General features: G+C 41.6%; 2 protein-coding genes across 3 annotated transcripts in view; one reads left to right on the top strand and one right to left on the bottom strand.

The window, feature by feature from the left end:
- The first annotated feature begins 8934 nt into the window (after nt 1-8934).
- The window catches only part of CDC20B (cell division cycle 20B), a 34951-nt gene continuing 21048 nt past the window's right edge, over nt 8935-22837 (top strand). Inside the window, exons 1-3 of the mRNA XM_072860915.1 lie at nt 8935-9202; nt 9436-9507; nt 22443-22659. Coding sequence (XP_072717016.1) covers nt 9140-9202; nt 9436-9507; nt 22443-22659 — 352 coding nt within the window. The 5' untranslated portion in view covers nt 8935-9139. The remainder of the gene's footprint in view (nt 9203-9435; nt 9508-22442; nt 22660-22837) is intronic.
- On the bottom strand, nt 15411-19843 carry GPX8 (glutathione peroxidase 8 (putative)). 2 transcript variants are annotated; one of them, XM_072860260.1, is made up of 3 exons: nt 19605-19843; nt 18732-18993; nt 15415-16160 (listed from the first exon to the last, which is right to left on the bottom strand). In XM_072860260.1, exons 1-3 carry the CDS (start codon nt 19809-19811, stop codon nt 15997-15999), a joined length of 633 nt encoding a protein of 210 aa, XP_072716361.1. In that variant the 5' UTR covers nt 19812-19843; the 3' UTR covers nt 15415-15996. The 2 variants fall into 2 exon arrangements, with proteins under 2 accessions (XP_072716362.1, XP_072716361.1); XM_072860261.1 differs by lacking the exon at nt 18732-18993 and having other exon boundaries at nt 15411-16160.

Raw genomic sequence — 22837 nt, 5'->3', positions numbered from 1 at the left:
CTCTGCCTAAAGACATTTTTTGAAAGTGTGCATCCTTTTGGCTTATTTTGGGTGGCTCTTTTAGTGGCAGAAAAGTCACAGAATTTCATGGTCAAATATTTAAAGGAGGAAAAGCAGATAGTTTAATGCAGCTAACTGTATTAAATATGATTTTTCTTCTTAGTGCATTCTTTCTCTCTGTAACAGTTTTTAAGCATTTTTCTCAATTTTTTTCTAGTACTTGGTGAACCCCTCTGAACATGTTTAGAACCTCTAACACGGCCAAGACGTCAGTGCAAGGAGCACTGATCCCAACCAACTTTTCACAGAAGAGTTTAACAAACAACTGGGGCAGAAGAAGTAGAGATGTGGATATTTGGAAACGCTTTCCCAATTATTGTGCAAATGAGCAAGTTCTGACCTCCTACACAAATTCCTTAACAAACTTTAGCACACATTCAGCATCTGAGGTTAAGCCTGAAGACTATGAAATAATTAATGTCTCAATTGTTTATTTCCTCATCAGTTACTAAGATATTATCTTGTAAATCCCCATGGTCCAGTTGAATCTCTCTGGAAGTTCTCTAGTATTCTTCCTGGATTGTTCATATTTGCCACAGCCCCTTCAAAACAATAAATGGGGCTGTCACTCCCTTCTGTGGGCTTTGAATCAGGCTACACAGGATGGGAAGGCATGAACTTCTCGAGTACACCAGGCTGTTTTCCTTGGTTATACTGATTAAACAACTTTCCATGAGTTGTTGGAGACAACTATGGTGGGCATTTGTTTCTCGTCCTTTTTTTTTTTTTTTTTTTTTTTTTTTCTGGGAGTGACTGTATCAAAATCACTTAGGGGAATAAACTAAAACTTGATGGGAGAGATTCTCTGTTGACTTTGGCTCCAGTCTATTGAAGCATACAGAGGAAGAGGTGGGTCCTTATTCACTGATACTCAGTCTAATTTGCACCAGTAGAAAATCAGGAACAGCTAAAGCTGGAGTCTGTTTTGCCTCCTCTGCTGTCTCCTGTTTCACTCTGTGGGGTACCTATCTGGGGAAGATGGGCAGCTGTGCAGGAGATGGCACTTCAAAAGCTCTTCATTGACAGTATTCAGCTGTATACGGGCTACAGCAACTTTATCACTTTAGTCTAGATGAAGAACACATGTTTGAAGCAAGTCTCATGCTTGATCCCATCTTCCCCACCTTGGTTTCGTACTGCACAGTAGTCTTGAAGCTTGTCACCTGAATTCCTTTCAGATGAAAAGAAACCGAAGATGCCTTCTAGGAGCTCGTCTAATGTACCTCAACTGCTAACAGGCATTTAGTCCAGACACCTGGGCTAGAGCTGGTTCTCAGTTACTCTCCCCTCAAGCATGTACAGAGTGGACCCTGGATCTTAGCATCAGCTGCTTCACTTCCCAGGTCCACTCATGCCACTCCTCACTCCTTACTACTGTAGACATAGGTAACGCCACTCTGTGCGACCTGGAGCACCTCTTGTAGAAGACAGGGGAATCTCATATATTGTGTGTAACTTCTACTGGTCATAGTAGCACAGCTGTGACAGCAAAACAAGATCTATTGCACTAGTGACATATCTCCCAGGAAAGTGTCAAATAATATCAGAACAGCCAACACTATGTTTTCAGGAATGAAAGTAACAAAATACATGAGTGACAGAACTTACTGTAGTGCATGAAGCTGCAAGGAACTGGAAAATGGAGATGCACCTCAGACAGTTTGAACATTTGTGTAGACCTTCCTTCTCTTCTGCATATACACGCACACACACAACCCAACAAGCAAGCAAACACATTGGTTTGACTTACTTTCATAAAATAAATAAATGCCCGCAAACAGATATCAGACCTGAATTTTTGCCGCTAACTAGGGGATCCACCTAGACAGGAACTAGAAATGGGGTTTAGTCCTGAATTTTGTCTGCTTATTTGCCTAAGTCCTCACCCATCTGCTATTACAGAAGGAGCCTTGATTGTAAACATGTGAAACTCTATTGGCATCTGTGGAATCGCCTATGTTCTTCTTCCAGATCAATGAGTAAGGTTTTCTCTTTCACAGGATGTTTCTCCTTCCAAGCCTTAAAGCAATGTATGGAAAGAGTTAGTGAATCAAATGAATATTAGGGGTGTCATATGCTTTTGAAAACTGCCCCATAATCTAATCAAATCACTTTTTTTAAACAAAACACTTCCAAGTATGCTTTATCACAAAGCAAATATACCTGTGTAACCAAGGGGGCATTTTACTACCATTCAGTACAGTGCAAATTAGCAAGTAGGTCATAATTTCAAGATAATGAATGTTTGTCAATTATGTTTACATTTCAGTAAATACACAAGGGCTAGATTTAGAAGTGATTTTGACTGCAAGGAAAAGTTCTTCAGTGAGAATCAAGACTGAAACAAACAAGGACGTGGAGAAAAGTACTGAGAGATGTGCACTGGCTTTTAATGCTCATATTCAAGATTTTTCAATAAGAAAATACTAACATGGTGGAACAAAAAATAAGTAGAAAAGAGAGATGACACACAAGCAAGAAATATAGCAGTAGTATTTACAGTCAAGGTGAAAAAGGTGAAAGCTGAAGTTAGAGGCAAATGAGAAGGCAATCAGTAGCACACAAGGTTGTATTTCCATTATAACAAATAGAGGCAGTAACTGCTCACAACTGCGTTCACAAATCCACTGGGAAAGAGATCTGATCATAGCAATCCATGCTCCAAAACACAACCATACACGTGACAACCAGTGTCCAAGTGTCAGCACTACATGGAGAGGTAACAACCCTGCGGAGGTTGAGGCATTGCAATGCCTCAGTTTGGGATGCAGCCTGGACCTACCACTTTGCGGGTAAGTGTTTTAACCATGAGGCCCCTGTCTAAAAGGTAGGTAGTGGAAAGCAGCACCAACTAGCAGTCATCTAGAAACTGCGTAACTAAACCACTGGTTTGCTTAGTGATTGATATTACCTCAATTGTGAGTGATATTACCTGATTGTAACTACTGACCTGTTTTCAAAGATCATAGTACCCAACAGAAAAAAAACCCCACCAAAACATACATTTTAATTGAAAACTTAGCTTATAGGTTCAACTATATCAAAAATATAGTCTGAACTGATTCCCTGAATATTATTTTTTTGAAGTGAAACCAGAGACTTGTTTCCACAGGAAATGGTATGGAGATGCAACAGAATTTCAGGAACTCACAGCTGATAGAGCTGAACCTCTCAGCAATTACTTGATTGAAACATGTTTGCAAAGAGAGATGACAGTTGCTTTTTAAGGTGTGTATTTAATTGCCTTATCCAGGAAAGAATGTTAGAAACCTTGCCCTGTCTCCAAGACCACCTGAGAGGAATCATCTACAACAGGTGCCTGAAGCCTTGGATATAGTTACAATTCATAATTATTCAAAGCCATAATTACTTTTTGCATAACTTAATTTTACAATAACTTATAGCAGTTTTGGTACTAGTAAAGTAGTAATAAGTATGGTGTTAACAATAGAAGTTGCTAGAGAAGCTTTGGAAAGAACCACATCTGAGTGGCATTTTGGCAGTTTGTTAATCCAGACTCTCAGGATTCCAGGATGAAATATTATTTAGGCACACAGTTGGCAGCTGGCAGTGAACCCAGAAGTTCTGTTGTTGGGTTGGAGTTTAGCCAAGGTAAACAAAATGTAGTTTTATGTTGTGTGCAGTTCCCAAAGCCGGCATGGGATTCCAGCATGTTGGAAGCTTTAACTGAGACAGTCTTTGTAGCAGTGGGGTGCCAAAACCAATTTGTAGCGTGGACAGAAAAAGGGAGTACACACTGAAGAGAGAAACCTAGCAGAAAGAGCTGGGATGGATGACTTAGCAGGACGGCTCTTGATCTGCCCACTGAACAGCAAAACCAGGCAATTCCTATAGTGTTGAATTACTGTAGTATAGCTGCTGAAGAAATCGATTGTGAATTGTATTGTTTTATGAAAGCTAAAGGTCACATTAAAACTGACAATCCTGGGAGTCAACAGTATGTTACATGAAAAGTCATACAATTTATTAAAATGCACTTATCCCTTGGTGCATTTGTTTTCTTGTTTCTTTTTCCTCTGGTTTTAAACCCATAAAAATCTTTTACAAGACAGAAGCTGACAGCTGACACAAATTCCTCCTGAGCTGGAGATCTTTAGTCTACTTATGCATGCTTGCCAACCAGGCTCATCATTATTGCTAAATTTAACACTGGAAATAAAAGAAATCGATTTCTTTTATTAAAAAATAAAAGTACTGGGGAAGGTGTGGCACAAATGGACAAAAGCCAGAAAAATATAAAGATGGTACTCCATCTTTCGTGTATCATTCTATCCAGATAATGCAGCATCCTTGAGGCAACAGAATGCAGCAACATAAGGAACAGGTTCAGTTTTTTTTAATGTTCTCGCTTGTTTGCGTAGGAGATGTAATTTTCCTTAATGTCTGAGGTGTTGAGGTTCATCTGAGGAGGAATAATGGACAGTCCTTTCCAGAGCTCACGCTCCACATGTTCCCAACCACTTTTACTGTGCTGACAAAGATAAATGAAATGGGAGATGTCTGATGAGTGGACTACCAGACTGAGGTATTAAGTGCATGGCTTAAGGTAAAACCCAGCAAAGAAGCAGCAACCTTTTTCCTGCCTCATCCTCTCAAGGACATCTAATAACCCATGCATTGTACAGCTAAAATGAAGCTGTGGGTTCACTGCCAGAATATTCCAGTTGCCTGGTCAACAATATTTCATACTGGAGTCTAAACGGTTGCTCATTGCAGTGTTAATGATGTGAGGAGAACAGCCATGTGAACTGAGTCCCTTCACTTTCCTGATTCCTTCCTTCCCCATCCTTTCTCTGCTTTCCATTGCAGTTAGAAACACTTGAGGGTCAAAGCTCCCTTTTATAAATGGGAACCACTGTTGGGGAACCACAGCTCTACTACTATTGTCAGTCACTTAGAAAGGCCCCATGGTTTGCCCTGTACCACTGTGAGAACCATTCCTCTAACCCACTCAGAAGCATCTGAGTACTGATACGACTGAGAAGGCAAGAAGATTGGGATCTTTCTGGGATAGTGGCTGAAAAGCTAGAGAAAAGAGTGAAGAAATACAGGAAGAAAAATCAAGATGTTTCAGTACCTCAAGGTCTCACCTAACAAAGCTGGGACACCATTTCTCTCTGGCAGGAGGTTAGCGGCCTTGGTTTCCAGAAACCTCTCATCACTTTGCAATGGCAAAATGGAAACAAATTTTCATCAAAGTATGTTCAACAATTTTTTCCCACCTATTTAAAATAGCAACTCAAAACTGTGGTAAATCTTATTCAGATCCCTCACACTTCCAAAAGGTTAATTGTTTTCTTAACATAATTTGTTTCACCTGCCTTCGTTTATTTAACTGGGTAACACAGACGGTGACTACATCCTCTCTGGAAAACTTCAGTATGCCCTGGGTGTTAGGGCCCTGTGCTCCTTAGCCAGGAAGGTTTCTCTAACTAGGCCTTTGGTTTAAGCAAGAGTTTCCTGTTAGTAATCCAGAAACTTACATAAAGAGCAGGAGACAACCTGTGATCTATTGCTTTTAAGACAATTTTCTATGACCAGCTCTTGTGATCTTTCTATTTGCCAGAATCTGGTGTAAGCTAGCATCATCTCTTGTCAGCAATCATTTGGCAAGCAGCACCCTCATTATCATGTCCTCAGATACCCGGGCCCCACAAGTATTAGTGGCACTTGTTCAGCAGTCTGGATGTGATGAATCCAACTTTTCCTGAAATGTGCTCTTTCAGTCAATGCTTAATTCTCTGATAACATTGTGAGGCTTGCTATTGATGTCCAAACCTCATCTTCAAACTACAAACTCGTATTTTATCTCGACCAATTCTGAAGTCTGATGATGATGACAAATTAGTATGAAAAGACCTTAAGGGTAATGAATGAGGAAAAAAAAAAGTAACTATGGGATTGAGAACCTGCACACCAGCTTTCAAGGATGTACCCAGCAACAACATATCAGCACCACCTGCTGCCAGCGGGGACAAACTACACGATTTCTACATACTGGCTTGGGAATATTTTAACAGTGAGCCACAAAAATTCACTCACGTTTCTAGTAGGTAAGTGAAATAACTGAGCAATTAGTTGCATGGGTTCCATAATGAGAAATAGAGGTTCCAAAATGAGGTTCCATAATGAGGTTCCAAAATGAGTCCACAGTGAGAAAGAAATGAAGACAACTAAGATGACCTTTTCATTTCACTTCAAAGACATGCTAGTGAGATGCTGGAAGCATTTCACAAGTGGTACACTTAGCCGTGGACAGCTTTTCAGAAACAAAACTCCTGTGTTTAAAATTCAGTTACAATTTCGGAGTGACAACAGAGCTTTTACCTACCATATAATTTCCAAAATACCAAGCGCTTCAAGTGATGAAGTGAGTTTTAAGGTTACCCTTGATGTTATAATACCTGCCTAACGATGCAACGCATTCTTCTTGACAAACACGAAGCAATTCAGACCTCCCCATGACACTTCTGCTTATTTCTGGATTTTACTTACCACTGACTTCATTTCAGGATCTAGTTATTTTAAGGCTGCTAGCAAATACAGTATCTTGGCATGTTTTCTGCTTGCTAATCAGTGTTTGGAAGGAGCTTTTACAGAAAAAACCTCCAAACCTTTTCTCATAACAAGTTCATGGTGCATGCATGCAAGAGTTGAGGGTTCACGGGCAGGAGTCACTGCTTGTAATACCAATTGCAGTCGGTCATATTATTTGGTCTTTAATGCCTTGCTCTGCATTAATTAATCCTAATTCTAATTCATTCAGACAAAACCTTGTTGACTTTGAAAGACTTTCGGCTTTTATTCCAGTTCAGAACCTTATAGCTCTCAGAATGTGACCTCTTTCCTCCCACTATCAAACAAACTGCATGGTTACAGGTTTGCTCATCTGAAAGAAACTTTTCAGTGCAAGCAAAAGCTTTGTTAGAGGGCCAAACGCTGGTCTGATAGGTAACAGTTCAATACACTTCACCTGAGTGTTGCTGATTCATTGAGTATTAAAGTGAGCTGGCTTTGCAGTGCATGCCAGCAGCTGCTGTTAGGCAGGCTAATGCTAGCTGGCCTTGCTTGTGGAACGTTAATCTTGTAGGAAGAGCTCATTTCAGTTAAACGAACAACTGAAGCATTGCAAACAATCCTTTGTGATGGTACTCTAGCAATGCCTTGTGTATTGTTTGTTCTATACAAAGCATTAAAATGGTGTTGAGTGACTCAGCCACTTCGTATCCTAGGTGTGCTTAGCTGTGTCCTTACCGATACAAAGTGAGATAATAAAATGGCACTTTTGAAATCATTTTCCTTTGATTTGGCAAAATGGCTCTATCATCTGATATTTAAGTATCACCTATAACTCTGGCGTCAATAAAAATATTCTCCATTGTCTTGCTTACATTATGTCTTTTTGCACATGTGACGTGCAGCTATAGAAATAGAATTGAGTGGGAAATGGGACTTTGCATGAGAAGATTTTTGCAGGACAATTTTTTTTGGTTCAAATAATACTTTTCCAACTGAAAATTTAGAAAAATCTCCTCTGTTTTCCTGGGGGAAAAAAGTGAAACCGTTAGAAAGTGAAGAAAACTTTGAGCACATTTTAAAAAGTGGCACTCTGCTTCTTACTCTTAGAAAGTAACAGTTTTAATGTTGATTCTCAGAGCCAAAAGCCAGAAAGAGGAAAAACAGGTTCTTTTACATGCTGCGTCTCTCTCAGCTTTTGTTGCTTGAAGACTCAAGTGGTGTCACTCCAAATTTGAAACTATAACAAGGGCTGAAAAAGGACTGCTCTGAACTTGCCTTGAAAAAATACGGAAGGTATATGTAGTGGTAGCTCTTCTTTTCCCTTCCTATCTCTTCAGATTTAACTAAAAACTCTCTTCCAACAAAAACGTGTTTGACTTCTTTCCTACCAAATCTGTGCTCAAGTTTCCTCAGGTGAAGCGAGTGCCAAAGGGCACGTACAATGCCCCTGTCACCTGCGCTCCATAAAACACCTGCATAAGGAACTAATCTGCTAGGATAAAATGATTCTTCACACTTTCTCCTACAACTCCTGCCTTTGCCCATCGTGTTAAAGGAAATTATTGCAGGTTATTTCTATGAGTCTTGTTGTTCATGGTGGTGGCTGGGTTTTGCTCACTTTTGGTTTTGGGGACATCAGCTGGAGGACAGGCCACCGGCCACCACATGGTGCACAGAGATGCGGTGCTGTACGTTAGGTCTCTGCTCCAGCTCTCTGTTTCGGTCAGGCAGGCCCGAACGCCTCAGCGAGTCACTGCTCCCCAGGCCTTGCTCCGAGGCCGCTGCTGCATGGCTGTGCCCGACTCCTCACAGCAGGCAAAAACCTCAGTGAGAAACGAAGCGACATGAGGGCTTTGGCGTGCGGAGCGCGCCGAGGCTGCCCTCGCTCCATTCCCCAGGCAGGGGCCGAGGCGGTGGCACCCCGAGCGCTACGGCATAGCCATGGGGGCAGCCCCACAGGACACGGCCTTGTGCAGGTGACCCACCGGGCCCGGCGGGGGCAGGCAGCGGCCACCCGCGGCGACGGCCTCACGGCCTGCCCGTCCCGGGGACGAGCCAGGGCCGTTTGGCGCCGGCCGCCGCAGCCCTTCCGCGCCTTCCCCCTCCGCGCCGCGCCGCGCTCTTTTGCCGCCAGCCGCCGCCGCCGCTCCTTGGCGCCGCCGCGCAGCCCGGGCGCGCTGCGTCCCGCCGGCGGGCCGGGCCGGGCCGGGCCGCGTCGCCCCCCACGGGTTCCCGCCTCGCCGGCCGCGCCTGCCGGCTGCTTAAAGGGCGCCGGCGGCCGCCGGGGAGCGGTGCGGGTGTGCGGCGGAGGCGCTGGCACCGCCGGCACCGCCTCCCGTGCAGCAGGAACCGGCGCCTCGAGGGCTGGCTGGGCTATAAGTTTCCTTCCCTATAGGCTGCCGTGCGTGCAGGCTGCCCTCCACACACCTGCTCTGTCCATCCGTTTACGCCCTTATGGGCCGCCTCGCCCGCAGGGACCCACCTCGAGGTCAGGTCACCTCGCCTGAGGCGGCGGCGGGTTCAGTCAGCGCCGGCGGAGATGGAGGGGAAATTAGAAAAAGCCGCCCGGAGGATAAGCAAGAGGGATGAGGATTTGCTATGGGTAATGGTGCCCTGTGGGGATGTGGGGGGCTGTGGCTGCTTTGGGAAGGGTCGTGGCCGAGGAGCTGGCCTGGCAGACACTTTCGCTGCCCGTCCGGCAGCTTTGCCTTGCCCTGAGGGCCGTGGCTCCCAGCGGAGCCTTGCAAGCGGCAAGGCTGGGCGGAGGGTGATTTAGGGTGAAGAAGCTGTGAGCCACGCCTTTGTTAAGTGTTGTGCCTCTGTGTTTCTTTCAAGGAGAAAGTGATGAGAACACCCGGAGAACACCTGAATGGGAGCAGAGAGCAAAGCCCACAGAAAGCAGCTAAGGTAAGGGCAGGCACAGACATTCACACTCCTCTGTATGCACTGCACTAAAGAGTTCCCCTCTTTACATTTCTGGGGGAGGGAGAGGAGGGAACTGTTGAAAATAAGTGATTTTGAAAAAACAAATTATATTACTTTTTTCCTTTCCTATTAATCCTTATCGCACTTTCTTAACTGTAGCATCTGAAGTGTCAGAAAAACACAAGTTATAGTAAAGTGACATCTGTTGAGAGGAGGAATCAAAAAACACCTGTGGGCTTCTCTCCTTTGGCACTAGAGGGACTGCTTGCTGTTTAAAAGCAAAAGTTATGTGACTTGATTGAAGGGGTTGTATGGATTTACAGAGCTGTCTTTTTGTTGGCACTGCAAGCTGACTTGTCCCCATTTAGATGGTGGTAAAGATAAAAAGGACAACGAAGAACTCAGGTATACTGTAGGAGCATAGGTGGAAAACCTATTAATCACCAACAATATGCTTGACAGTAAGCAAGAGGCAAAATACGGGCAGCTTGTGCCTTAAGGATTTGACGTAGATCACAAAACCTGGTGAGATTGCAGTATGCAAACTGGTGGAGTGGGAGGTGAAGGCGAAAAAGGAATTGACCATACTGAAAATACTGAAGCAGGAGATGAGCAGCGTACATACAATGACAGTACAGAAGTTAGCCACCAGCATGCTGCGAATGTCACTCCAACGTAAATACTTTATGTAAGTAACCCCATGGGAAAAGCCATGTTGTTAAAGTGAGCAGTGACTGGGCTCTAGGGGGTGAGGGGGAGCTACTGGCCAAAACTCAACAGAATGTAACAGTCTGGCAGTGCGTGTTAGCTGGCTGTTGTCTCTGATGTGTCAACAGCTGCTAGCTGCACTCCATATTGTTTCATTCAAAAGCATCGTGGAAAACTCAGAGGTGGCCTCCTCTTGTTGTGGAGTAAGTGGAAATCAGTTAGCCAATGCTTTTCTGTGGCTGCTAACTGCAGCATTCAGGCAAGTAAATGTTTTAGTGTTTCATTTTGTATTGAGTTGACATTTATTTTGAGTGATTTATGAGCAGTTTTTAAGAAGCAAAAGGAAGGCTTCAAATTTGGTATTCATTGGCTTTTATACAAAATGTCTAACTCAGTGGCTGCTTTCCAGCATGATTTCGAAGGGCTTTCCATCAAAATGGATGTTGTAGGTAAAAATTTACCTCCATCCAGCCTAAATCCATAAGCTTGAATCTTGGGATCTTTATGCATCCTCCATTATGTGGCTGTAAATGGAGGTACAGTGTGGCTCATCACCTAAAGTTAAGTTGCACTACGGAGTAACCAATGATAATTCTAATTTCAAAATAACCTAAAATTGACTAGGCTGAGTTAGACTCTGGGCTCATCTAGACTAAGGGCTGGCTTCCAACAGTGACCATAAACGGATGCCCAAGGGAGAAAAGGACTGAAGAAAGCGTGTATGATACTAATTAACTTGTGGAGATAACATACTATACTGGTTCTGGTAGGACTAAGGCAACAAACTGTTTGCAACACTATCCAGTTCCTTTTAGACAGCCTCGGATCTGATTCTAGTCATACTCCACATAGGTTCTATGCTATTACTTTTATTCAGGTCTTGCTGAATCAGAAACTTATCTGTGCCATTTATTTCAGGACAGTATTTACTGCTTGAACTTGTATATATACATATATGAAACAAGAACCTCAAAACAGGTGAGCAATACTGAATTTAGGTAGAAAATAAGAGATGTTTCCAGGCATGTTATTTCATGAGACATCTCGCTCTGCATGGACTCTGTGCCTGGTAGGCAGTGTACTGCTAGCTGGCTGCTGTTTCTGAATGTAGCAGCCACTACTGCACTGTCACCTGCTGCAGGGCCAGCTCATCGCTGTTTAAAGGCGGTTCCTTTGGAAAGTGCTAGGGTTCTAATTTCCAGGAATGCAGGTGGTACATCTGTGTGTAATGGGATGGCAGTGTATGTTAGCTGGTTGAAATTCTGACATCAGCTAACATGCAGTTGCTATCCTTTTCCACATACTTTGATCATCAAATGGAGGGCTACCACTTTTGTAGAAGGAATCTTTTGGGTCCACCTGATTATTGCTTTTTTTGACTGTCAGGCTCATTTTTGGTATTATAGCAGTGCCTTGTATTTCCATTATCCACCGTTATCCAAAGAATTGTAAGAATTTTTGGTTGATTTAGACTCTGGTTTTCATCTGCTTTTTGATACCAAGGTAACAGAAAGTTTGTAAATACTTGAAACAGGTAAATAATTCAAACATTTCAAACAATTTTAAGCTCTGGAAGTTTCCTTAAAGCAAAAGAAGCACAGTTAAAACTTCACATGAGTTTTACAGTTTGATTTTAAATTTTTTGTAATGATATTTGGCAAATGCAAGTTGGTTGTTTTTTGGTTTTTTTTTTTGGAAAGGCTTAAAATCACTCTCACTAACTGCCTGAGTGCTATATCTGAAAAATAATTACCTTTCCATTCTATAAAAAAAAAAAGAGAAGTCAACTTTAGAGTTTTTCTTCTCCCCTTGCTTTTCAGAATAACCTAATTTGTGAACAGCAATGCATTAAAACAACTGCACATAGTCTCACCAACCAGGAGACACAATTTGAATAGGACATAACATGTACTTTGGAAGAATAAAGGCTAGAAGCACATTGATCCTTTTGAGTTGTGTTACACTGTAAGCTTCTATCAAACATACTGCCACAGGCAACAGAGTATTACCTCTATTCTCATCCTGGGACTTTGGGCACTTAAAGAATGCAAAAGGAACTCTTTGTTATTACTTGCTTTATCTGGGTGCTCCTATATGTGCCTTGCAAAGTGAAGGTCTCCTAGGAAGAGAAATCAATGTTTGTGAAGGTCTGCAGAATTAGGGTGATCCTCATGTTGTGTGTGGTGATTAGGCAGTGTTATTGTTAGTTAGCTGTTCTTCATACACCAGCAACTGACTACACTGCCACATTAGCACATCACTGTTGAGACAAGAATATAAACACTGTTATTATAAATATCTCATTGGATCCTTAGCTGGTATGGGGCCCAATGCCTGCCTAGTTCCCCTGACTGAAAGGAGCTGTGCTAGGTTATGCAGACTCAGTGAATGTAGGGTGTAAAATAAGTGTTCACACTTAGACAGCTAATCCAACTGGTTTCTAAAGAATTTACAAAATTATGTAAGTATTAAGTAAGAGTTTCAGGTTTGGGCCCTGTGTGAATATGTTTCTCCTACACCACTAAATGTTTACTGGAGCATTGATGTGTGGGCTCAGCAAACAAGTATTTTCTGATAATACTTGAATTAACAGGGACATGTCCAATCAGTGACTGTAATTATTTAGAATATTTGCACTCCCAGGCAACTTTTTGGAAAGAGGAGCTGTCAGTTAAATGGTATCTGTTGGAGATAATGAGGATATGTCAGACCTAAGGAGTGAGGGGAGCATGAGATAGGAATGAAGGAAGTGTTAGGATGAAGGATGCAATAGGTTATGCTCAAATGGAGTTGAAGAAACTTTAACACTCATGGACTGAATGCTATTAACCTTCTTAAAGGGGCAGTTTTATCTTAAATTGGTGGAATTATTCAAGAATCCAATAAATAGATTTTAATCTGTTTATAGCGTTTGTAGTTTAGTATTTTTTTATATGCTGTATCCTACGTAACTGTAAGTGGATATTTATACATACATGTATTCATATTACTTTGTTGGCTTTTGACTATAGATAGATGTGTGCTTGTATAACAGTGTTCTAACTTTCATTTATTTGCCTTTCCGAGTCTGTGTAGATTTGGCAGTTAAAGATGCTTTAGTTTTACCCTGGACAACTGGTAACTTGGTTTTAAGAAAGAAGTGATTAGTTTATCAGTGATCTGCCTTAAATATTACATGGGAAGAGCTGGTATGTCTTATGAAGAATACGTAATATAAACATACTGAGTGTTTGGAGGAATGTTAACAGTAAACTTTGAAAAACTTGAACTCTGTGTAGAATCAGGACTGAATGGTACCTATATTCAAATTTTTACAGAAAATGGTTATAGTGGATTGTGACCAAATGGTGAAATAAGAAATTCCATGACTGTTTTCTCAGGCAAAACCTTCTTTTTCTAGGAATCTGAAGTAAAAGTAATTCAGGAAGCAGTGAGTTAAATAATTCTGTCCACTCATTTGCTAATATCCCATGCTATTTCTGAATACCAGGAAAGATATTTGATCTTAATGCTGGCATTGAGTTATTTAAGGTTGCCGTGTATCTTGTGGAAAACAGAATATGAGCTTTAGTGAGTGAATCACAAGCAAGGTGTGCACATTCCCTTCCCTCATGATCCCTTCCAAACTAGAAAATGATACTGCACTGTTTATCTTTCATAAGGTATTTGAAGAACTCACGAGAAATTTCCCATATGCTGAGTAACTCTCAGGCAATATCAGAACTAAAATAGATTTTTTTTTTTTTCAGGTGTTACACTAATACCACCCAACATTTCTTTATACCTACCCTTTTTTATTCAGTGATATGAAAAGCAGGGAGCTATAGCAGTGCACATAAGCGGACATGCATGTTTTACTTATGTACATTTTCAAGTAAAGATATCATCCACCATTTATAGGAAAAATGTTGTCCTGCCACTTAGTTCCATGGAACCTAGATTGCTCCCAGTGAGTGGAGACGATCCGTATCTCAATTCCCTTCCTTGCTCCATCAAAGCAGCAGGGACATGCGACAAAACTCACCTGACATGTTCTGCTAAATATTCCCAAGGCTGGAACTGTACATGTACAAGGAGACTGGAGTAAAACACAGGACCTCAGCATAAGAACAGGAACTGTCTTGACGGATTGGATGTGGAATCTTGTGGGCTAATGGCAAACAGCTCAGAGGCTGGTCTGAAACACCAGCAGTAGGCACATTGGGACTAACTAGACCCTTAGATAGGCCTTAACTGATGTCTGAAAGTTAGAATGGCTAAAATTGTCATGCATAAGGTTTGACTTCCCTTCCAAAATGATGGTTGTCATTATTGAGGCTGACTGTTTAATCCTCCACATCAGTACCATTACTCAATCTTTTCAAATCTTTTTATGTCCTTATCCTTCAGGGGCTGCCTGTGAAATTCTCAATGAATTCCACAGATGAATGAAAAAATTTTTTTTTTACATTGCTTTTGAATTTCTCACCTTTTTAATACTGTTAAGTGGCTATTTTTATTGGAAAATGTTTTGAAGCACTTCAGGTATTTTCAGTCACTGTTAGTCTTACAAGAGAACAGCACTACTGCTACCAGTCCTTTTTCACATAGAAAACTCTTCTGAGACACTGGTTTCTCTCACTTCTGTTCTCTCAGGCCTCCTTTAAGACTTGGACAGCTGCAATGAGGTTCCTTATTCCAATTTACTGTCTCCTTTCATTAAACAGGTAAAACAAAACACTTGGCAGTTTGAAATAGAACAGTGGAACAGAACTGGAAATGGGTTTGCAATTGCATGCAGGATTGCAAGGTCAGAAGAGTGGGGATTGAGGCCATGAACCTTCATGCCCTTCTTCTACCTCTACTTGAAGACTGTTGTTTTATTGCAGAGATGTGAGGTAGATGGCTGGTGAGCATTGTCTTGGACTGTCTCAGGAAGATGTCTGTTAAGAGTGCCAGGCTGTTGACTTTTGTTGCCCCTTGAATCCTGCTGTAAGCAACCGTGTATATTCATTCACACAGGCCCTGCCTTCACCCAGGTCAGAAGACTGGGAATCCAGCAGGAGATGAGCTCACAGCCAAGGCACTGTACTGCAGTGCAAATGTATGGAGAAGGCTAAAGAGGTTAGAGGTGTTGCTGTAAAGGTGAAATGTAAAATTAATCAAAACACAAAGCAGGCAAGGAAACGTTTTTGCAATTTCTTCTTTTTCTTTTAGTAATTTTATTTTCTATGTACAGTTTTTTACAACTAAATTGACAGCTTCACAACTTAGTAATCTTCCTCGATAAGATACTGCCAAGCTGGTATCTTCAGTTGCATTTGTCTCTAAAAACCCTGGTATGATGCCTCTGGGCCCCATGTCTTTCAGTCAGGACAATTATGTGTTAATGGAATATAAAAATCTATTTGTTACTGGTAGATGTGAAACAAAACTCTTCTGTGCAAATACTGTAATGTATCAACAAATCCCCGTCTTTTTAGCTATCTCGCTGCTGGTGACAATTGTAATTAGCTATTGTCAGCAATTTAAAGAAACATTCAGAAACTTTATGCAAATTGAAGGTTCATCCCTGCAAGGTACTGAGTGCTTTGCCATTCTCAGTAACTTCAGTGGTTCTCAAGTTGTAGGAGCCAATCCAACAGCAACATAGTGTAGCTGAAAATACTAATGCCAAAGAGAAGTAAAATCACCTGATGGTTTAGCTTCTAGCAGCATTTCCCAGGAATGTAGTAAGGCTGTGTACCCATGCTATTGAATGGATTCACAGCGTGAATGACTTTTTCAGAGGTCTTCCCTTTTTTTCATGATAATCTGCCTGATTAATGATGCTACTTCTGGCTTGATACTTTCTATGGGCTCTTCAGGTCTCCAGTATTTCACAACTTTACCCTCAGGGCTGACAAGGTACTTCCAGAAATTCCATCGAGGCTCTTTCTTTGAAGAATCTGCAAGAATGGCATCAGATCATTTTAGTGACTTCCACTTGTCATTGTTTCATTACCCTGCAGTGATTCTTCAACTATTTATGTTGAAATAATCCCACTTTGTTCTTTGCTAGTAATCTGGGCATGGATTTACTGGTTGGTGTTAATGATCTGAAAAGTGGGAAGTGAATGATCCTTTCGTCATCTTGTGAAACTGTTTAAGAGTTCCTACTTTTACTACACTTTGCTTCCCAGGGAGGAGGATATGAGGGCTGCGTACTCATTTGGGGAATCCCCAGTTTTATGTCGGGTTAGGGGAAGTGAAATGGGAGCAGGAAGTCATACTGGTGATGGCTTAATTCAGCTTCTTTCATCCCATGAGGCAAAACCTTACTGGTATCTTTGCTATCATAAAACCTGGCAAGATAATTTCTGAGATCAAGGGGCTATCAGGAAACTATGTGGCTCCTAGAGAAGGCAGAAGCAATTTCCTGACTCTGGCTTTGTCCTTGGAGGATCTCACAGGTTTAGAGGGAAATCTCTTTTTGAGAGAAGAACTAGAAGAAAACTCCAGCAGATTTTGACTAGGGAACAGGTATCCAGTGGGGAGCAGTGCTGAACCCTACACTGATTCTTGGATGCAACGGGTTGAATTTTGCCATTGGACTACATTTGTAATGTCATGACTGTAAGGAGACACCATGGCAATCAAATGGGTATGGTAAAGCTCATGTCATGGAGGCTCTGGCCCAGCTAATAATTATATCTTTGCTGAGTTTTTGTACCTAGGATCAGCGTTGAAGTAACATAACTCCATCTCTGAATATTCTTCCAGTGTTCATTAATGCATATGAATAACTCATACAAAGTACAAACACATAGGAAGCTGGACATTATTTGAGGAAAGGTGAAGCCACAAACCTTGCACTGGCCCAACAAAATGCTTTACTGCTATGAAAGCAACAGGAAGCAGTTGAGTAAAGGCCTTGGCACCATGATTATGCTGCCCATGGATTCTTTTTGCACTAGACTATCTGACAGTGCTGGACAAATTGTAGCTAGCAGTCACATTCACAAGGGGGTGTAGCATGAAGATGTTCAACCTTCTGATTGTCAAGACAGCTACATGAAGAAAACAGGTGCTTCTTTAATTGAAGTTTCACAGTAATTTCATGTGAAGCAGAGGAATGTGGGAAAAGAAAGACCTTTTCTTAAAATATTTAAGTACCAGAGGATCTTCTTCCTTCTTGTGGGTGAACAGCATGTCAAATAGGAACCGACTGAGTGCATATGGCTGTTCTGTTTCTGTGTAGGTTTTAATGTCTGATACTGATTGCACTGGTAGTTACAATCTGGATTCATCCCACCCAGCTGGTACCTATGTGCTCTAGTCTCCTCTATAATGAACTGAGAGGCACCTCCAGAGTGCATTCAGTGATTCCACTGGACATCAGGCAACTCAGAGCAACGAGGCTTTACCTGAGGTCTTTGGTGACATGCCTAAGGGGAGGTAGGAAGAAACACAGTTACAGTGACAATGGTGACCACTTAAATGACTCCTAAATGGTAATAATTTTCAAGTACATAAGAGGTATCACAGAGTATATGGCAAGAAGCAACAGACTTAAGTGGTGTAAGAAAGATTTCATTTAGATGTTGAAATAGCTTTCTGACAAGAGGAGCTGTGAAGAACTGGAATAGACTGGGAAGTTTTGGAATCTCTCATACTGTAACGGTCTGGAGAAGCACGTGTAGTACTGATTTGGGTAAATGTGATCCTGTCTTGAGGCAAGGAGATGTAATACAGGTTTGGGCCTTCTCCTACCTTATTTTCTAGTTAAAATGATGGGATAGAGAAGGGTTATGTTCTAATTATCCTTTCTTTCATATATCAGTGTTTAGTATGGGTCAAAGACCTGGCCAAAGCTCAGGAAAACTCAGAGAGGCTTTTTAAGTTGTCTTTAGGTCTGTGGGCTCTTTGGTCAACTAAAAAGAGTTTCATTTTGCTTGTGAGAGTATGAGGCTCTAAGTCAGTAAATGCTTACTGTAACAGGAATATTTGTGCGCATGGGCTTTGCAGGCCGGGCCCTGAAGTTCACAAGACACAGTAATGCAAATCAGTGATTATATATAACTACAGTATATATAATCCTGCTTTACAATAGTTTACATAAAGGTGGACATATGAGTCTGCTGAACAGGAATCTTTTCATCTGCATGTGTTTACGTAAAATCTTCCAGTAATTTTAAGACCCCCCCATAGTTACATTTTTGTCCATAAGAAAAGTCGTTTTTCAACAAAAGTCACATAATTTGAAATGGGATTTTGTAAGTGGGAGTCTTTGCACTCAAGTTTATACATCCACAAAATGGATGTTTCTAGCTATGGGAAGAAACAGATGCTTTCAGGGTACAACTCTTCTGACCATATTTTTGATATCCACACTGAAATGAGATGAATTATATGCTGAGTGCCTGTTTCTCTCCATAGACTATGAAGACTACGATGTTCCCTGACAAATGCATGCAGACTGGAATTTAGGGAGAATACCATGGTTACAGGCAGCTTGATATATAAAATAAAACAGTTACCTATTAGAAATTTAAAGGCGGGCTCTGCTTCTGATCCTAGGATCTTGATTTTGTGGAAAACAGGGAAGGTTACTCCATAGTTTCCTTTGGCAAAAGATTCTATTTCCTGGCTTGAACTAGGCTCTGATTCTCCGAACTGGTTGCAGGGAAAGGCCAGCACAGTGAAGTGGGAGGGACCAAACTCTCTGTGTAGTTCTTGCAGTGCGATGTAATTTTTGTCTGTGTGTTGGCAGTAACTGGCCACGTTTACAACCAAAGTTGCCTTCAGAGAAATAAAGTTATAAGAGTAAGAAAAAAACCTAGAGATAGCGTGGAGATTACCATTAAGTCTTAAAATGGCATCTCCCACCACCACCATTGTTCTTGCCTGAAGGCTAAATTTAATCTGTCTGATCGTAATTTCATTAAACAGATAAAGATGATAGAAGCTCAAGATATTTACTTTTAGACAACCCGTTTTAAAAATCCATTAAATGGATAAACTTAAACTTACAGCTTTGTTTAATATAAGCATGTAAAAAAGCAGATATTTAGGACAGGCACTAAAATCATATTTACTAGACAAACTTCCAGAATTCAGCAAAACATGCTATCATTCTTAAGATTAAAATGCACACATTGTATTATTAGGTTATATTGATTTATAATAAAGAATATGAAATACAATTTTTCTCAATTTATTAGATCTAATACTTAATTCCTGGAGCAGGCCTAGATAAAATAAATTTCTCTCCAGCTTACTGTTTGAAGAACAGGAATTTAGCACAAATCCCTGCCAAAAATTCCCATAACCAAACTTTTTGTTAACCTAGAAATGGAGACCTATTTGTCAGTAAAGACTCAAGACAAAGATATAATGAAGTTGTAACTTACTTTCCCTCTGTACTTCTCCAAGGAAATGATCCTTCCTCGTGAATCCTTGACTTCGAAAGAATAAAAATCTTTGATTTTAGGTTTAAAAAATCTGAGTTGCAGCAGGCAGAGAATGGCAGTACACAAAACCATTGACAGAAAGACAACAAAGACCCTGGCTTTGGGCACTGAGTATTTCAGAGGATAAGTAGTTGTGAGAGGCTCCATTTTCGAAATCTTTGGAGAGGAGCCTGGGCAGGCCTGGAATGTGAAGGAGGAGCTGAAATATGAAACTCGCAGCTTGGACTGGAAAGAACAAGCTGGTCATTTTGTTCCTGTTGCAAAAGTAACTGTTTCATCTCACAGTGCCTCTGCTGGGCTTCAGAGTTCTTGGGTAAAGCACAGAAATTTCTCTGGCTGGGGAAAAAAGAAATGAATGATAAGTGTGTTCCCATCACCTAAGGATGCTGATTGCTCTGTTTAACTAACCTGTGTGGGTTACTCCAGTGTTTGCACATTGTCTTAGGAGGGGCCTCTTTTGTGAGTCTGTAGTGCAGCTCCCGCACATCCCCTGGCCCCCCCGGGTGTCCCTGGCAGAGTTGTTCAGCAGCAGGCACCCATGCCATCAGACAGACCTGGAGAAGCAGTTTGGGGCCAGCTGTTCAGGTAGAAGGAGGGCAATATGGCAGAAGCCACCCAGTTTACAGCCTTTGTCCTGCCTCTCATCAGCTGCTGTGGATCACAGGCAGCTTTGTAAAACTCTTTTACAGCATGTGGGGCAGAGAAAAACCCCTTGTTTATAGGCTGGCATAAGGCAAGAAAATAAAATGGGTTTTTTGTAATGGGAGCGGTGGCTGATGATGGAAAATAGGTTGCTGTTTTTATTGCTACTGGCTAACTGGCAACTAGCTGTGCTGAGATGAGAAGATGGAAGGTCTGCATGAGAGAAGAATGAGTTAGCTGAGAATCTCAGGTCTAAGCCAGGCAGCTCCAGTGGTGTTTTGCTGAGGCAATTGTTAAAGACACTCTGAAACTCAGAGCCACACAAGTCTGGTGTCTTATCTGTCTTCATTTTATTGTTTTATATTTTAAAGATGTTTGCCTGTTGCTCTTGGTTCCTGAAGGTTACAACTCAGTTACGGAAAAAACAAAATTTTCTCTTTTTTTCATGTTTTCCCTTGCTCAGTTCTTCCCTCTTTATTTCTGTCAATTTGCTATTCCCTCTCTTCCTCTCAGCTTTCAGGATTTTGTCCTCCTTGCATTTCTGTTCTTGGGCTTTTCTAAGCTATTACTTAGACTATTACTTGACTTTCAGCCTGCGTTGCTTGTCAGTCTCTGCTAACTTTCTTTTCCTCCCAGTCCAAACCACCTTTGAAGAGTGATTTCTGTATCAGTTGTTTTTCTTATCACTCTGATTTTTTTGCTGCACTTAAAGGCTACATTTTAAAGGATGAAAATAGAACGGGACTTTCTGAAGGTGAAATATGCAGTCTAGGGGTCCATTGCTTTTCAGTGACTTCGATACTGCCTCAACTATCCTTGATTTGTACAGTATCATAGTGGTATGTTCAACCATTTCTGTAATGTTCTCTAATAGCTAAGGTCCATGTTCATTTTGTTTAACAAGACTATATAGAGAGTTTCACACAGTTCTATGTAATGGTGAGATGCTTTGGAAATACTGTGAAATGTCAGTATTTGTATGGGTGATTCCTGTGATCTGAGGACATGTGAGGCTTGGTCTCTGCCTGGCAGTGAGGCCTGTGAGCGTGGTGTTTCTTTTGGTGGTGGGGACAGAAAAGACATAGACTTATGTGCTGAAACGAACAAAGCTGTACTCAACAAGCAAACACAGGTGACTAATGGTGACTTTAAAAGCAAGTTTGAATGTGTTTGATTTCAGAAAATCCATGCAAAATCATGGTGTCTAAGTTATGTCTCAACAGCTTGTAATTTGCATCTAATATTATTTCAGAAATTAAAAAAAAAAATACAAGACTTAATATGTTACAGATATTTACTGGAGTACCTAATAATGATCCAGAAGCCTATTATACTTGCTGTGCTTTCTTACTGTTGTTACTTTCACTGTTTTCCCTAAAACATTGCTTTAAAACTGTCTGAATAACAGAATCTTGTATTCAATATTATCTAGGCTCTTACATGTCAAATTTTAATACATTCCTATGTTTTATGTTTTTTCTGACACAAATTGCTCTATGAATGAATTTTGAAAATAAGAACTATAAATCTGTCATTTAATCTTTATTTACTACACCTTAATGTATTAAAAAGTGTAAGATAACATACAAAATAATAACATGAGCAAACCACAGCAGTGGTGAGAAGATTCAGAAATCAGAAGTGAGTGAAGTTGTTCTTTGGGTGAAGATCAAAAAACCAGCCTGGTTCCAGACAGCCAACACGTGGGTTTGTCCAAATACCCATCTCTCAGGAAAGATCAGACCCAAGATCCTATGCTAAATGTCTGAAGATGCCTTGGGTCTTTTGAAGGCCAGTGCTGTGGCCTACTACACGAATGACACAAATTTAGTTTTCTTCTTTGCCACAGGCTTTCTGTGTGACAGTTGATTCAGGCGTACTTATCTGACCAGAAACATTTGTTTCTTTCTGGGTGTGTGTGGTTTTTTTTTTTTCCTTCCTCCCCTCACTCTTTCTCCCCCCGGGTGACTGACTGCTGGAGCCATCCTCAGCTCAACATCTATTTCCATGGCCGCCTGCTGTGAGGTGGGCTGAGCCTAGGCGGCGTGGCACAGGAAAACTTGAAACAGTGTGAAGGGACAGAGTGCTATTAAGTCATGACTAATTGTGGTGTTTTGTCTCCTTTCACTTGTGCAGGTCCCAGACTCAGAAAGGACGACGTATTCCAGGTTTAAGAGCTCCATTAAGAAGAAGCTGGCGGCCAGGGCTCCGGTGGCAAGCAGCCCTATTGTCACAAGATGGCAGCAGCTGCACGCGAGAGGCGGCGCGCAGGAGCCGCGCAGGGCCCGCTGCCTGGCCCAGCTTTGTGCCTCTGGCGGGCCCCAGCTTATCAGCACACCTGGGAGAGCTCCAGGTCAGACAGGATGCAACGTTTTCGTATAGACAGGAACGTTTTCGTATAGGGGATGGCCTCATGCAGGGAATTCGGAAATAACCTGGAGTGGGGAATTAGTGTAAGGTGTGGGTTGGTGTTCCCCTGTGCCCAGTTGTCAGGGGCTCTGGGTATGGCAGTGTGCAGCAGCAGCAGTCTG

Source organism: Ciconia boyciana, chromosome 4, assembly GCF_034638445.1.
Source record: "Ciconia boyciana chromosome 4, ASM3463844v1, whole genome shotgun sequence".
NCBI lineage: Eukaryota > Metazoa > Chordata > Aves > Ciconiiformes > Ciconiidae > Ciconia > Ciconia boyciana.
This window is presented reverse-complemented; position numbering and strand designations above follow the sequence as displayed.